This window comes from Mustela lutreola, chromosome 10 (assembly GCF_030435805.1).
Source record: "Mustela lutreola isolate mMusLut2 chromosome 10, mMusLut2.pri, whole genome shotgun sequence".
Classification (NCBI taxonomy): Eukaryota; Metazoa; Chordata; class Mammalia; order Carnivora; family Mustelidae; genus Mustela; species Mustela lutreola.
In genome coordinates this window covers 17,469,155-17,485,734 of record NC_081299.1, presented here as the reverse complement: position 1 = coordinate 17,485,734, position 16,580 = coordinate 17,469,155, and the positions used below count along the sequence as shown (strand labels likewise).

General features: G+C 49.5%; 1 protein-coding gene across 1 annotated transcript in view; it reads left to right on the top strand.

Moving 5' to 3' along the window:
• Positions 1-16,032, top strand: part of IFNLR1 (interferon lambda receptor 1) — a 31,165-nt gene extending 15,133 nt beyond the window's left edge. Inside the window, exons 5-9 of the mRNA XM_059137445.1 lie at positions 5,997-6,181; positions 8,382-8,524; positions 10,007-10,166; positions 10,712-10,845; positions 11,920-16,032. Of these exons, the coding sequence (XP_058993428.1) occupies positions 5,997-6,181; positions 8,382-8,524; positions 10,007-10,166; positions 10,712-10,845; positions 11,920-12,699 (1,402 nt within the window). The 3' untranslated portion in view covers positions 12,700-16,032. The remainder of the gene's footprint in view (positions 1-5,996; positions 6,182-8,381; positions 8,525-10,006; positions 10,167-10,711; positions 10,846-11,919) is intronic.
• Positions 16,033-16,580: the final 548 nt, after the last annotated feature.

The following is a 16,580-nucleotide window of genomic DNA, read 5'->3' as shown; positions in this document are numbered from 1 at the left end:
TTGGGGAGCCTGAGGAGGTGGGCAGAGGCTGGAGGGGCTTGTCTGGGACACCTGCATTCGGTGTCATCAGCTTCCTGGTTCTGTGTCCCACGGGAGACAGCTTGTGGCAGGTGTTTGGAGAGTGCATTGATAAAGGTCTGGAGGTAGGGGAATGATGCTGATTAGAGGACAGTGCACAGGTGTTGGGCCTACTGGGGCTCTTTTTTTACTTTTTTATTTTTTAAAAATTAACATATAATGTATTATTTGCTTCAGGGGTGCAGGTCTGTGAATCGTCAGGCTTACACAATTCATGACACTAACCATAACACATACCCTCCCGAATGTCCATCACCCAGCCAGCCTATTCTTCCATCCCCCATCCCCCAGCAACCCTCAGTTTGTTTCCTGAGATTAAGAGTCTCTTATAATTTGTCTCCCTCCCCGGTCCCATCTTGTTTCATTTTTTCCCTCCCTTCCCCCCATGACCTCCACCATGCCTCTCAAATTCCTCATATCAGAGAGATCATATGATAATTGTCTTTCTCTGATTGACTTATTTCGCTTGGCATAATATCCTCCGGCTCCATCCACGTTGTTGCAAATGGCAAGATTTCATTTCTTTTGATGGCTGCATAGTATTCCATTGTATATATATACCATATCTTCTTTATCCACTCATCTGTTGATGGACATCTTAGTTCTTTCCATAGTTTGTCTATTGTGGACATTGCTGCTGTAAACATTGGGGTGCGCATGCCCCTTCGGATCACTACATTTGTATCTTTAAGGTACATACCCAGTAGTGCAATTGCTGGGTCGTAGGGTAGCTCGGGAGGATCTTTGAGAAGAGTTGGAACAGGGCTTGAGTAGAGCTACAGGGACCCAGTGGTGGCATTCTCCAGGGCCTGAATGAGGAGCTTGGAGTTGTTCCAGCTGAAAAGGGAGGGCAGACATATCTCCTGCAGAGTCTGTGGTGGGCATCCCAGAGGATCATGCTTTTCCCTACAGAGCCTTGAGATCCTTCTCAGCCTGGCATTCCAGGCAACCATAACGAATCCAGAGAAATCCGAACGTGGAAGCAGATTTGCTGATCTTTGCACATAGATAGCAATCACTTGATGTTCTTTAGTAAGAGAGTAAGATGATGAAAGCAGGTAGTCAGGAGGACTCCTCAAGGCCGGGTGAGGAGGGTGAAGCAGGAAGGGGAGGTGCGTGCCGAGTATGCAGGACCCACCTGTGCCAGGCTGAGTTCTAATGTCTCGCCTGAATGTTTCACTTCCTCCTCCCTATATACCCAGGCAGGTCTGCACTTCCCCCGTTTTATTTTATTTTTTTCAAGATTTTATTTTATTTATTTGTGAGAGAGAGAGTGCAAGTAGGGGGAGGAACAGAGGGAGCACGGAGCCCGACAGGGGGGTTCAACCCAGGACCCTGAGATCAGGGCCTGAGCGGAAATCAAGAGTCGGACACTTAACCGACTGAGCCCTGCACTTCCCCCAATTTTAGAGACCAGGAACCTGAGCTCAGAGAGGGGCTATCATCTGCCCGAGGGAACCAGGGATGGAGCCAGAAGAATAAACCCCAGCCTGTCTGACCCCAAAGCTTACGTGCTTCCTGTTCTGTCGTAGTCCCTCCGGATGTGAGTAAGAGGGTGGGAAGCCTAGCTTGGAAAAGGGCAGATTGCCAGCAAGCTCTCAAAAGAGAGAACTGTACAGGGGTGTATCAGGAGGCAGGAAACACCTAACAGGAACTGTGTGCTTGTCGTGTGTCAGGCACTGTGTCCACACATTAACCGAAGTTATTCTCACACAGCCCCGTGAGTCGGGGTGTGGCACCTGCGGTCTGCAGGGCAGAAAACGGGGGCGCCCAGAGCATGGTTTCCTCAGTCACGCCTCTGAGAATAGTGGAGCCAGGAAGGGCTGATTAGAGGTCAAAGTCCATCCTCCGGACCTTTGTGATACTGTCCTTCTCTTTTACACTTTTTGATCACCTGTGAGGATTCTTAAATGATGATATTCTAATTGTACAATTTTTTTTTCACTTATTAGGTGGAATTATTTTACAAAAAGATGCTTCCTCTCTTAGAGTATTTGACATTCAGTGTACCTTTCAGATAGGTAAGACAGGACAAATGTTTCACTTTTTTGTGCAAGTTTCCAAGGTCATGAATTGGTTCTCTGTCATCTCCCAAAGGTGATTGATTTGGTTTCTTATCATTATGAACTCTAGTACTTAAACGTAGCTGATGGTCTCAATCTAATGCAACTTGTCTATGCATTAAAACTTGAATTATCCCATTTGGAGGCAGTGAAAAATCCTTTCAAGTTCGGTCCCAAGTTCTTTTATGTTTATTTTTTTTTTTAAGATTTTATTTATTTATTTGACAGAGAAAGAGATTACAAGGAGGCAGAGAGGCAAGGGGGGGTGGGGGAGAAGAAGGCTCCCTGCTGTGTTCATCACTTTTAACTTCTATTTCCCACAAAACACCAAAACGCAATTCAGCCAATGTCTTTGCCACTCTGTAACAAGGATCACCTTTCCCCCAGTTTCCAGTAAGACGTTCTTCCTTTGCATCCAAGTTCTTCCTAGAACCGCCTTTGACTCCCTATCCCTACCAACAGTCTCTTCAGGGCACTCTGGAAATTTCTAGCAGGCACCTGAAAATTCTTCCCACTTCTAGACATTCCCCAGTTGCAGAGCCACTTCCACATTTTTTGCTATTCTTACATTAGTACCCTATTTATGATACCAAAATCTGTCTTAGTCTGCCAGAGCTCCCAAGACAAAATACCATAGCCTGGGGGTTTGAACAACAGACTTGTACTTCTCACACTTCCAGAGGCTAGAAGTCCAAGATCAAGGTGTCCGCAGGTTTGCTTTCTCCTGAGGTCTCTCTCCTTGGCTTGCAAATGGTCGCCTTCTCTCTCTGTCCTCATGTGGCCTTTTCTCTGTGTGAGAGCGTGCCTGGTATCCCTTTCTCTTCCTTAAAGGAAGAGAAAGTCCTTAAAGTCCTATTGGTTTAGGGCCCCACCCTTATGACCACATTTATTCCTCATTACCTCTTAAAAGGCCCTATCTCCAAGGGCCTATACAGTCATGGTGGGGGGGCGGTTAGGGCCTCAGCATATGATTTGGGGGGAATTCAATTAAGTCAGTAATACCTAATAAACTGGATTTCATCACATTTAAAACTTTTACTGTTAAAAAAAAAAAAGCCTGAAGAAAATGAAAAAGCCAGCTACTTAAAAAAAAAAGATTCACCATATATATATATATATATATATATATATATATATATATATACACACACACACACACACACACACACTGGAAAAGGACTAGTATCCAAAACAGATAAAGAATTCCTGTGCCTTATTAATAAGAAGACAGATCGCCCAAAAAGACTTGAATCGTCATTTCACAAAGGAAGATACTCAAGTGGCCAAAAAGTACATAAGAAGATGGTCAATAGCCTTAGTCATCCGGGAAATGTGAATCAAAGGTACAATGAAACACTACCACACACCAACTAGAAGGCTTAAAATGAAAGGGATTGACAGTACTAAATGTTGACAAGCATGTGGAGGAAATGGAATTCTTGCATTGTTGGTGGAAATGTACAGGGGCTTTGGAAATCAGCTTGACAGTTTCTTGTCATGTTTCACCTTCAGTTGCCAAATCTCCCAGATTCTACTCCTAACGCTTTATTTATGAGAAATGAAAAGCTACGTCCATACAAAGACTTGTACATGAGCATTCATACCAGTTTAAGTCATAACAGCCCTGACATGGACTGAGTCGTATGCCAGCATATTCGTGTGCTGAAGCCCTAACCCCCTGACATGAGTGTATTTGGAGATGAGGCCTTTCACGAGGTAATTAAGATTAAATGCAGTCATAAGGATGGTCCCTAAACCAAGGGAACTATGTGCTAACATTTTTGTTCATATTTTGTTTCACATGTGGCTCAACTAGTTCAGTTCTATTTATGTTCATGAGACCAACTTTGATAATTACACTTGCTTTTTTGTGTATTTTACATACTTACTGCTTATTTTTCTTTGTTCAGTCATCAATTACTGAGTGAGGTGTATTGAAAATCTCTCATGATGATTGTGGATTTTCTTTTTTTTTTTTTTTAATATTTTTTATTTATTTATTTTGAGAGAGAGAAAGAGAGTGAGAGAGAGCATGAGAGGGGAGGTCAGAGGGAGAAGCAGACTCCCCATGGAACTAGGAGCCTGATGTGGGACTCAACCCCAGGGCTCTGGGACCATGACCTGAGCCGAAGGCAGTTGCTTAACCAACTGAGCCACCCAGGCGCCCGATGATTGTGGATTTTCTGTTTCATCCTACAGTTTTGTCTGTTTTTGCTGTATAGTATATGTAGCTGTTTAGCAGGTAGATAAGAGAGAATTTTTATATCTTCCTGAGAAATGAAATAATTTCTCATTTGGTGGTGGTTCTTCTCATCTTCCATATTTCTGTGAACTTTGAAATCTATATTTGGTTTCATATTAATATAACTACACCAGCATAATAATTATTATTATTAATGTTTACACTATAGCTCCACCAAGAAACAAAACAGAGGAATTCTTCCCCAAAACTCTGTTCACTTTGCCATACCCATCTCAGCCTCCTCCATTCATGTATTGCTCAGTGCCCAAACCCAGAAATGACTGGATTCTCCTCTCCACGTGTTCCACATCCAATCCATGAGCAGGTCCTACCGACTTTACCTCCAGAACATATCCCCAGTCCAGCCCCTTGTCGCCAACCTCACCTTCCTTCTCCCTTAGACCACTGCTGCAGCCTCCCAGCTGCTTTATCAGAGTGCTTTTTTTTTTTAAGATTGATTTACTTATTTGACAGAGGGAGAGAGCATGTGTGCACACAAAGCCAGTGGGGGAGGGGGAAAGGGGGTGGGAGAGGAAGAGAATCTCACATTGACTCCCCACTCAGCACAGAGCCCCATGTGAGGCTTGATCTCACAACCCTGAGATTGTGACCTAAGCCGAAACCAAGAGTCAGATGCTCAACCAACTGAGCCACCCAGGTGCCCCAAGAGTGATCTTTTAAAAACAGAAATTAGATCATCTCAGGTCCCCTATTCAGAACTTCCCAGTGACTCCCTCGCACACTTGGAATAAAATCCAAGCTCCTTACCAGGATGCAGAGGTCCCACCTAATCTACCCATCCGCCCCTCCCCCCACCTCTCCAGCCTGTGCACACATCTCCCTCCCTTGCCCACTGGCCTGCCACCACGCTGGCCTCCTTGCTTTCTTCTGGACAGGTCAGACTCCTTCCCACTGCAGGCTCTGCTTTTGCCATGCCTTCCTGCGGGCCTACCCTGACTTACTTGCTATCAAGGCCTCAAAACGACTTTCCTGGCCTACCTTTGGAAAGCAGTCCTCCCCCATTCCCCATTCCCGCTGCCTTTACCCACTCCTGGGTTCACCTCACTGGTGGGATGATTGTCTTTCTCCCCTTCCCACCAGAATGGAAGTTCCCGAGGGCAGGACCTGTCAGGCCTTGTAAGTTCCCCAAGAATAATGCCCAGTATGCAAGTCCCTTCTTCGGACCCCGGTGAAGTCTGAAGGTTGGCATCGCAGACTTGCGTGTCCCCTCTGACAGCCACACAGCACCCAGCGCGATGCCTGGCACAGAACAGGTGGCCTGAAAGGCCTGAATGAAGAATGCGGAAACCGGTTGTTAGCACTGACAGTAGTGGCTACCACGTGGACCTGTGGAGGCAGGAGGATGGGGGGGATGACCCGCTGAGACCCCAGAGCTAATGAAGGATGGAGCCAGGATCCCAGCACCCACTTCTCCCAGAGCCTGAGCTCCTAACCAGACTGTTCTCATTCTGTCCCAGCCCACAGCCGGCTAGTAGGACAGGCAGACAGGTGGACAGTCGGGCAGATGGAGGGACAAGGGAGCACTTGTTCCCTAAGCCTTCTCAACCCAGAGGCTGAGTCCACAGCCCAAACTCCCCTGTCTCCTCCCTCAGCGCTGCAACCCCCAGACGGTGGAGAAAAGTGCAGAAGTGCAAAGGAACCAAAGAGCTGGTATGTTCTTTGATGTGCCTGGAGAAGCAGGACCTGTACAACAAGTTCAAGGGGCGCGTATGGGCGGCTTCTGCCAACGCCAGGTCCCCCATGGTGGAGTCCAAGTACCTGGATTACCTTTTTGAAGGTAAGTCTGTGGTTAAGGGACCTGGTGGGAGACTCCCTGTCCAGGAACTTTGGCTAAGTGGCACTGCTGTCCTGGCTACCCTCTCCCACGTCCCCAAAGCAAGGACAGCCACACGTAGCCTGGCTTCGTGGCGGTGGCTTAGGGGACTTCTGCCAGCACCCGCAATTCCATTTACACCTCTTTCTAGCGATGCTCTTTATCTTCTAGCCAGCACAACCTTAGTCATGAACTACGCGAGGCATTTTATATATTTATTTTTATTTTTTATGTTCAAATTCTCTTTAAGAAACAATTTTGGGGGGGGGGGGGCACCTGGATGGCCCAGCCAGTTAGGCATCTTCATTCGGCTCAGGTCATGATCTTGGGGTCTTGACGTCGAGCCCTGCATCGGGCTAGGGAGTCTGCTTCTCTCTCCCACTACCCCTCCACACCGCACCCCACCACCACTTGTGCTCTCTGTCTCAAATAAATAAACAAAATCTTTTAAAAAAAAAAAAAAAAAAGAAGCAAATTTTACATTCCAGCTTCAAAAGTAACTTCTGTGCACTGTAGAAATTGGGAGCGGGGGAGAGGAGAGAAAAATAGAGGAGAGCATCCCCCACGGGCGCCGTATTCAGAAATGGCCAGTGTTAACACTGAGCCAGGAGAGTACTTTTCTCTTCCCAGTGTATTTTATTTCTAATCCTAATGACAAACCTGTGGGGTTCCTTTTCATCAACCCATTTAAAAAAAAAAAAAAAAAAAGTCCGATTCACAAAAGCTAAGGAACTTGCCAGAATACACGGCTCATGAGGGCTACAGATGGAATGAGGATCTGGATCTTTCTAAAATCTTGGTCATGGTACTGCACCAGACCAAGAGTGAGGAGGGGTAGTAAGAAGAAGAGAAATATGCAGAGAACAGCCTCACGGAGCTGAGATCTGTAACTGGCTGCCCCGTCTTCTCAAAATATGTGAGAGCAGAATATGGCTTGGGGAGAGAGGAGAAAGGGCTTGAATGAAAGGTGGCGGGGAGGGATAGTAGAGAGAGGAGGAGCTAACCTGGGTACGGGAGAAGCTGGCTGGGTACGTGGATAAGAAGGGGAGAAGGGAGGGCGAGCGGGAGGTTACAGCAGAGAAGGGAGGAAGAAGGCTGCCTGGAAAGACACAGGCTACCTGGAAAGGAATCACGCGTGGATGGGAAGCCGGAGGACAGGGAGGAAAGGCGGAAGAATGGAAATGTGGGTAGATAGGGGGATGGGAAGAGGGAAGAGGCGGAAGGACAGGAGGAAAGGGGAGGCAAAGGAGGAAGGAAGGAAACAAGGGGAGGGTAGGGAGGAGGAGGGGCAGGGAGGCTGGGGGCTGGCTAGCCTGAAGGCAGGAAGACAGGCTAAAGGAACAGGAAGAAAGGAGGGAGTGTTGGTTGGTAAGACAGGTGTGCAGGCAGCCCGGCAGGCTAGAAGAGCCAAGGACGAACCAGTAGTTGGGGGGCAGGGAGAAGCGAGCCGGGTGGAAGGAAAGATACAGGTTACTTTTTTATTATTATTAATTGTGTGTTTGCCTCCTCCTCCTCCCCGAAGCTCTCCTGACTCTCCCACAGCACGCCCCCAAGCCGGAATGAGCCTTCCTGACTTTCGCCAGCCTCGGCTGGGGCCCTGGTCACTCACTCCCTTGAGTTTTGATAGTTGCATATTTCATTGCCTCCTAATTTCCTCCAACTCCTGGAGGTCAAGATCCCCGTTCCCTCCAGCTTCCTGTTCAGGGCTTCATCTGGTATCAGTGTCCCCGGACTCTGACCTACAGAACTGGGAAGTAACACATGTGTGTTGTGTTAAGCCACCCTCTTTGTGGTGATGTGTCAGCAACCGTAGGAAGTGCCAGGGGACAGGATTTCTCACAGACCTGTGGTACGGGCAGGCACCCAGGTGCGGGGGGCAGCAGGAGGAAAGGCAGGTGAGCTGTGAGCCTGGCCTGTTCATTTCACAGTTTGCCCTTCCAAATGTTGAGAATAGTGATGCCTCCCTCCCAGGGTCACTGCAAAGCTGAAATAAAATGACTTTAAGGCTCTTGAGGCATAGTAGGTGCTTAACAAACACCAGAGCCACTTTGCCTTTTCAGGAGTGTTCTCTGAGTTGGGGGATAGGGGCAGGAGGTGGGGGAGGGGCAGGCCTGCCTGGAGGCAGGGGGATGGATACTGACAGGTCCTGTTCCATTTCTGCCAGTGGAGCCAGCCCCACCCACCCTGGTAGTCACTCGGACAGAGGAGGTCCTGAGCATCAATGCCACTTATGAGCTGCCCCACTGCATGCCCCGACCGGATCTGAAGTATGAGGTGGATTTCTGGAAGGAAGGAATCCAGAACAAGGTAAAAAGCCCCTTTCCTGCCCCCCAGGCTGGACCTCCTTCCCCCACTGCCCCACCAAACCCCAGTGCCTCTCACCCTGCCTGCCTACTTTTTGCACACCTCCTCCAGGAAGCCCTCCCCACATACCTCTCACTCCTGGCAGTCACCCCTGACTCTGTAGTCAGGCCCTGATTGGCCTGTGCACCATCCCCCCACCCCGCAGCCGCCCTTCTCCACCTAAGAAGGCAAATATATGATGTCCTGCCCATGCACATTATAGGTAGTAACAGCACACCCGTTTTCTATCCAATATATATTTTTTAAGTTATGAAACCCTTTTTGTCCAATGAAAGCTGATTGAAATATGATAGGCCCTAGGAGGCCTGCTTGCCAAGCCACTGGTTTCATTACCAACAAAAAAATCAGAAAACACAGATACGTTCTTGGAAGGAACCTACAAGTGTCCAGAGACTACCACAAATATACAGCTTCAGACTTGTTTCTCATGTACGCACGTGTGTGTGTGTGTCTGTGCGCATTGCTTGATGGCAGGGGTTGGCAAACATCTTCCGTAAAGGGCCACATAGCAAATATTTTCTTATTTTGAGGGTCACGTGGTCTGTCCAGCTAGTGGACTCTGCCTGTAACACAGGACAGCAGCCACAGACGACAAGTCGATAAATGGGCATAGTTGTGGTCCAGGGAAATGCGATGTGCGGGGGAAAAAAAGATGGTAAGCCAGATTTGACCCATGGGCTATAGTTTACTGACCCCTTTTCTTTTATTCTTTCTTTCTTTCATGGAACCCCCCAACATTCACACTCCTGACCACTTGCTCATATATTCTGGACCCTAGATCTTCCGACACAGTCCCTGTCTCCAGGACCCTTGGGTAAAAATATAGTGGGAGCCACGGGCGTCATGTTGAATGTTCCTCATTAAATTATGTAAAAGAAACAAGTTCATTTAATTTTAATAATATATTTCATCTCATCCAATAAAATGTTATCATTTCAACATGTAAATAATATAAAAGTTCCTGACCGGTTCACATGCCTTTTGCACAGAGTCTTTGAAAGCCGATGTGGATTTTACACTCAGAGCTCATTTCAGTTTGGACCAGGGGCTGCTGGACTGGGCAGGGCAGCCCTGGAGTTTTCTGGGTCCGTAATGGCCGAATGACCGAGATGCTCCCTACTCCCCTGGATACATTGGGAGGCCCTGAGGGCAGGAAGCCTGAGGAATCTGGCCTCCAAAATGGGGACCTACAGTCCCCGCGGGCAGGGGGATGCCCACAAAGGTGACCCTGAGGGACAGGGCGATTTTGAGTGCTCACCTTCTCTACTTTAAGACTCAGTGGAGAAGACACCAGCTAATGTTGCCTCCTCATGATTAGACTGTAATGCAGGGAAAGAAGAGGCAGGGATCCCAGGTGTATCCTCCCCACCCCTGTCCTGTCCCCACAGCAGGTCTGCCCACAGCCCCTGCTATCTCTCCAAACAGACGCGATTCCCAGTCACCCCCCATGGCCAGCCAGTGCAGATCCCCCTGCAGCCGGCCGCCAGCGGCCACTACTGCTTCAGCGCCAGGACCATCTACACCTTTGGTGATCCTAAATACAGCGAGTTCTCCAAGCCCACCTGCTTCTTCCTGGATGCCCCCGGTGAGTGCCGAGTGATACAGAGGTGAGGACTTCCCCACCCCCCCACCCCGGGACATATTATCTCCATCCCATGGTGGTTAAGAGCATTAAGTCCATTAAGTCCGGAAATAGACTCCCCTCGATTAGAATCCCAGCTCCACTGCACTCACTGTGTGTCTTTGGGTAGCTTACATCACCTCTCTGAATCTTAGTTTCCATAGTCTGTAGGACGGGTTTACTCTTATGAGAATTACACAAGATAATGCATGTGAAGCCTGCAGCACACATACAGTTAGAGATAGGAGCCATGGTCATTGTTTCTGCAGTTCTTTTTTTTTTTTTTTTAATGATTTATCTATTTGAGAGAGAGAGCGTGCGTGCGCACACACGTGCACAAACTGGCAGGGGGAGGAAAGGGGGAGAGAATCTTTTAAACAGACTCCCTCCTGAGCACAATCCCATGAGATGATCCTCTGAGATGGTCACTACCTGAGCCAAAACCAAGAGTCATATGCTCAACCGACTGAGCCACCCAGTTTCTGTAGTTCTTATTTTTCCTCACTTAGGAGCCAACTGGGCATTCCTGGTGCTGCTACCACTTCTGCTTCCCCTGCTGTTGGTCATTGCCATAGGCTTTGTGATCTGGAAGAGCTTCAGAGAGAACCCCTGGTTTCAGCGGGCAAAGATGCCATGGGCCCTGGTATGGCAAGACTGGGCGTGTGCAACAGAGGGGGAGGGTTGTTGAAGAATAAGGAAATGGGGCTGCACTTAAAGACATGAGTCAGATAGAATATCAGTCCAGACTGCAAAAATCTCCTATCTTCACGTCTAAATTTCCACCATTAGTAATTCATTCCTTTGGCAGCAAATTCAAATGGCAAATATACCTGGGAGGGAGACTTAAGTCCCCATAGTGAAATCCTCTCTGCTATAGATTTGTCAAGTGCTGAGAGCAGAAACCCCAGCCTTGGGACTCAGGAGGGATGCCCAGAAGTGGGAAGGAGAGAGGGTGGTGCCAGAAGGGGAAATCTTAAAAGGATCCCAGCACTGAGTTCACAGTTTAACCAAGGGCGTGTCTTGCCCAGGCTGACCCCGGAATCTCCTCACTTGTCTGCCGAGTCACTCCCTTAGAAGATGGGGCAGGGGAAAGCCTGAAGAGGTCAGAAGGGTCTGACTTGTTCAAATGAGGGCTTGGTGAGGCTGGCTAGGCTGTAGGTGCAGCTCAGTGGGCCCTGGGGTCAGGATGGCTTTGAGGATAGATTTTGGGTACCTGCCGCCCAGAAGTGTTTTCAAAGTCCCTAGCTCTGGGACCTGCAGGGAAATCCCATCTGAACTACAAGCTGTGTGTTAGACATCTCTGTGCTCTGCCACACCCCTCCATCTGCTCATCACGTGGAAAGTCACCACTCAGCTTCCAGCAGCCAGCACCTGCCCTGGGGGGCTTCCTCTGGCCTCTGGTGTCCACTGCGCCCGTGCACATGGCTGGCTGGGGAACCAACATCACTGTCACTCTTCCCACCCTTCACCTGATGGTGCCCTGAGTTACATGGGCTGCCCTGGCTTCCAGCTGCCCCCTAGGGGTAACTTGCCTGACAACAGCCTCTCTTGGTGGCTCTCCCCCAGCCTTAGTGAATTTTCCCTTACTGGTGTTTCCTGGGATCACTTCCCAAAAGAACTACTTACATTTGAATCCTTGTCTCTGAGTCTGTTGTCAGGAGAACCCATCCTTCAGGAAAGCCCGATTTTCTGTTCTTTTCTCCCCTCCCCAAATCAGGACTTTTCTGGAAACAGATACCCCGTGGCAACCCTTCATCCCAGTGGTCCTGAGCCCCTGGATACCTTGACCCTCTGTCCCCAAAAGGAACTGACCGGAAGGGTCCGGCCAAGCCCCAGAGTCAGGACCCCAGCCACCATCCAGGCCGGACCAGAGAAGAACAGTGCTGAGGAGGACGACGATGAGGAGGACGCAGATGCCAATGTCAACTTTCAGCCCTACCTTGAACCACCCTCCTTCCTAGGGCAGGAGCACCAGATCCCGGGAAACTCTGAGGCAGGGGACACCTGGAGCCCTCCTGTCCAGGTCGAAGGCTGGTCTGCTACCGATGCTTCAGACAGAAGCTGGGCCAGCGCGGGGGGCTCCTCCCCGTGGGATGAGTCTGAGTCCTCTTGCTATTTGGCCAAGAAGATGCCAGGCCAAGGGCCAGGTGGGGATGGGTGTCAGGAGACCCTCCCACTGCCTGACTTCTCCAAGGACTTGAGTTTCCTGGAAGATCCCCGGGAAGATGACCTCTCCTCCTGGGCCAGCTGGGGCTCTTTATCACCAGGGCTGGATCTGCTCCCTGGGGAGCCCCCAGTTTCTCTCCGCACACTGACCTTTTGCTGGGACAGCAACCCTGAAGAGGAAGAGGAGGAGGAGGACGACGAAGAAGAAAGTGAAGATGGAGGAGGAAGGGAATCAGAAATTGAGGATGACAGTCCTGGCAGCTGGGGGGCCGGGCGCCTACAGAAGACTGAGGTCAGAGGTCGGACCCTGGGACATTACATGGCCAGGTGAGCCATTCCCCAGCTCCGCCCCCCACCACATCTGGTGCCACTGAGCTTTCCTAGGACCGAGATGCCACTGAGACTTGAGAGTCTGGGAGCATCACTGCTGAGGACATGGAGGGCTCTTGAAGCATTTTGGAAACCCCAGGGTTGTCGTCAATTGCCTTGAGCAGTAAGAAGCCACCGCATCGTCTTTGACTCACCAGCTTTGGGCTGAGCTGCGGGAGGGGTGGAGACAAGAATGGGCTGAGGTCAGAGGTTGGTTGGGTGTTCGTATCACCCCCACTGCCTTTGGAGTGACAGGCCAGTTAGGAGAATCATCCCTGAATAGCATGAAACTGGTCAAGTCAGGTCACAGTGGACACCAGAGGCTGTCCTGACACCACATGGGGCCACCTGGATCTGGGGGGAGGGAAATGGGAGCACATCTTTGTCACTGTCATGGCTTTCTCTGGCACCTGCCGAGCTCCCCCACCCGCAGGTCTCAGCCTCCTAGTTCATGCATTGTCTTGGGTGGGCCCCAGTAAAGAAAGATCTAGTAAGCAGCGGATGTTGGAGAGGAAGGGAGAGGTTAGTCATTATTCAAATCCCAGCCTCTGACTCATGGAATTGCATACCTTTTATGATCAGATGACCTGGATTCAAATCCCAGCTCTGATGTTTACCAGTCATGGGACCTTGGGTAACCCACCTTCCTTCACTCTACCTGGGTTTTCTCACCCGTTGCTGAGGGTCCCAAGAGAGAGACGTGTAGTATGGTGCCTGGCACATCGCTGGTACTCTCTGCATGGTGGCTGGTGGGCTTCTCCATCCTCCCAGGCTCTGAGAAGACTCCTGGGCACCTCCCACCTGTGACCCCTAAACTCTGAGCAACTAACATTCACCTTTTAGCGGGTCTCACCTCCGATCTACCTCCTGCCTTCTACCCTAACTTCCTCTCTCCTCGTGGTCAGGAAACTGCACTCTCAGAAGCCAGAGCCCAGCCAAGAGGGACCCTGACCCTTCTCCCCTTTCCCGGAAAAGAAGGAACCAAATGATCACCTTCCAGGGTTCTGCTTTGTTGGGGTTGCGGTCGCAACCCGGCAGAGAATTGGACTCCTGGGCTGTGATCCCTGTCTTTGACAGCACTTTAGTCAGACTTCTTAATTATAAAGAAGTCCCATTTTCCCTTCTAGTTGTAGAAGTTGCTAGAAGATTCTAGAAGATGCTAGAAGAATCCAACATCTTCTAGCAGCGAGTATGTTAAAGGTGAGGAAGAAGCAGTAAAGCATCCCCCAAACTGAAAGGGCACTTCGAGACCAGGAGATGAAGGAGGCCGCTGCATAGAGTTTATGCACAGTTTTATTCAGGGTAACTCACTGACGGGGGGATTGGGTGGAGGGTAATCCGTGCAGAGGCATAGTTACTGTGTGCAAAATCCAGGCCTCAGTCCGCAGGTATAATAGAGCCAGGGGACATTCAGAAGGGCTTTGTGGTGAGATCAGAGGGTTTGCACACACAGAGGGCTGGAGCACACCTCCTTGACAGCTAATTTATCATTAGATCCTCTGGCATCACCTGTACATCAGGAAGGGGGAAATCTATGTTATCTCTAAAATATTCATGGGAGGCCAAAACAAGCCTCCCACCCTCATCCCGGCCCTGGTGGGCATTTCTAAAGTATGTATATGAATCTCCAAGAGCCCAGAACACATAACCTCAAGAGAGGTCATGGAGCGAATGTGAACAAGACGGAGGGCCAAAGATGGAGTCGGTATGGTCAGCGCCCCTATAAGGGGACTCTCCTTACCTGGGGGGTGGTGCTGGGTGTTCTCAAGCCACTGCCTTGGGTACCCATCCCCACCAGCATATGGGCAAGCAGAGCTGAGTCTGTACCCACAGGGACCACGATTTTTGTCATTTTGTGGCTGGGCTTGGAACTATCATGGTTCTGTGACCTTGGCCCCACCATTTAACTGCCAGGACTTACATTTCTCCATTTCCGAAGAAGGCGTCTTATAGCCATTTTCCCCATGGAGCTGTGTTGTTTGGAAGGCAATATGAAAGTTGACCGTTAAATGAAAGATCGAGAAAAGAGCATCTGCTCCAGGGCATCCTCCAGGGCTTCTCAAGCCATGTTCCCAAACAGTTCTGGGTTTCATGGAGGGAGTCCCAGTCATAGGGGGAACCATGGGCCATAGGATCCCCCACTTCAACCAGAGCGGCCTCCCTGAGCCCTAATGTACCCCCATGGCATTCCATGTGAGGGTGTTTAGGGGGTTCCATGGCTTAAGAAGTCAGCAAACCACTTTTTTTTTTTAAGATTTTATGTATTTATTTGAGAGAAAGACCGCAAGTAAGCTGAGGGGCAGAGGGAGAAGCAGACTCCCCATGGAGCAGGGAGCCCCATGTGGGATTCGATGCTGGGACTCCAGGATCATGACCTGAGCCAAAGGCAGATGCTTTACCGCTGAGCCACCCAGGTCCCCAGCAAACCACTTTTTTAATTGAATACCTGTCTTTTGTTTCAAACAAATGTCAACTCACTATGCATGTTCATAAGGGTGAGATGTCTGGTCTCTGGCCAACTAGGTCAACCCGTGTGCCCTTGCCATGTCAACAAAGTGCGGGGATCCTCAGCAAGGATTTCCAGGAGCACAAAGCTGGCAAGAGGCCTTCACCACGGCTGGGACTCACACATCCATGCACACACACGCACACAGGCAGACACACACGTGTGTATGTCCGCGGGAGCTGAGGCTTGTCCGCGTCCCTAAGCACAGAGAAGAAGAAGGGCGTCTGGGACCCAGCTGAGCTGCTGCATGGAAGTAATTTCGAAAAACTAAAAGCTCTCATGACTATTGTCTTAGATCTCTGTGAAGGAACCACTCTATCTCTTTTCTTAAACCTTGTTATTTTTTTAAGCATTGCTTTCAAAATTTCATTTCTGAGAGAGGCTGAGTTTTTTAGTAATTCTCAATGCCAGCTCTTCTATCATCATTAAGTCATTAACAAAAAGCCACGGGAAGCATTAGGAAAGAGCGCAATGTTTAATGTTATAATTTGTCAGGTGCGCTCAGCCCTTAACTGTTTACAGAGCCCTCTCCTGCACCCGGTAGGGGGTGCCTAGCATGAGCTCTGGGGCCAGCTGGATGGATCGGTGGGGGATACCCTAGGCTAAAGCCACACTGTGATTCTTTAGTGCCCTGAGATTATGCACTGTTTTTAGGTATTTGTATCCATGTCTAATTTTGTTCTGTGTTGATATCGTATTTAAATAATTTCTTAATGGTCTTGGGCATTTACCCTAAACTGTTCTAAATAAAAAGCTCTATTTTTAGAGAAAATGGCAGGATTGCATGGAGAGATGTGTGTGGTCTTATTTCTTGAAAGCTCCTCCCCATTCATCTAGCTCTTAGACCACAAGGGTCTTGCCTTGGGTCCCCAGCCACAGACCCAGAGACCGGGATGTGGACATATAAAGCAGTGCTGGGATTCCAGAAAGCACCAACAGGGGAGTGGGAAGCCAGGCAGGGAGGGAAGACAGCCTGTCCAGGTACATAAACAAACATATCACTGCTTTAGGCAGCTGGGGCTCAGTCCCCGCCTAAAGCAGGGCTTTAGGGGTTCAGTGTGGGACTCCCCAGATTTGTTCGTCCAGGAGCAGGAGCTGGGGAATGTATCCCCCAACCCTGTCAGTCATATGCAGAGGGCCACTCCCCGCTGCAAGTCCTTGATCTGTGCTGTTGGAATCCATTGAGCTGAGTGCGTGAGAAAGATGAGTACCTCGAGGTCGGGGGAAGAACACCCAGGTCACCAGCTACAGTGAAGCCCACGCTGTGCCCATGACTCTGGCATCTCACCCTATTGCAACGATGGTCTGGGGAAGGATACAGAACATCTTCTGCGGCC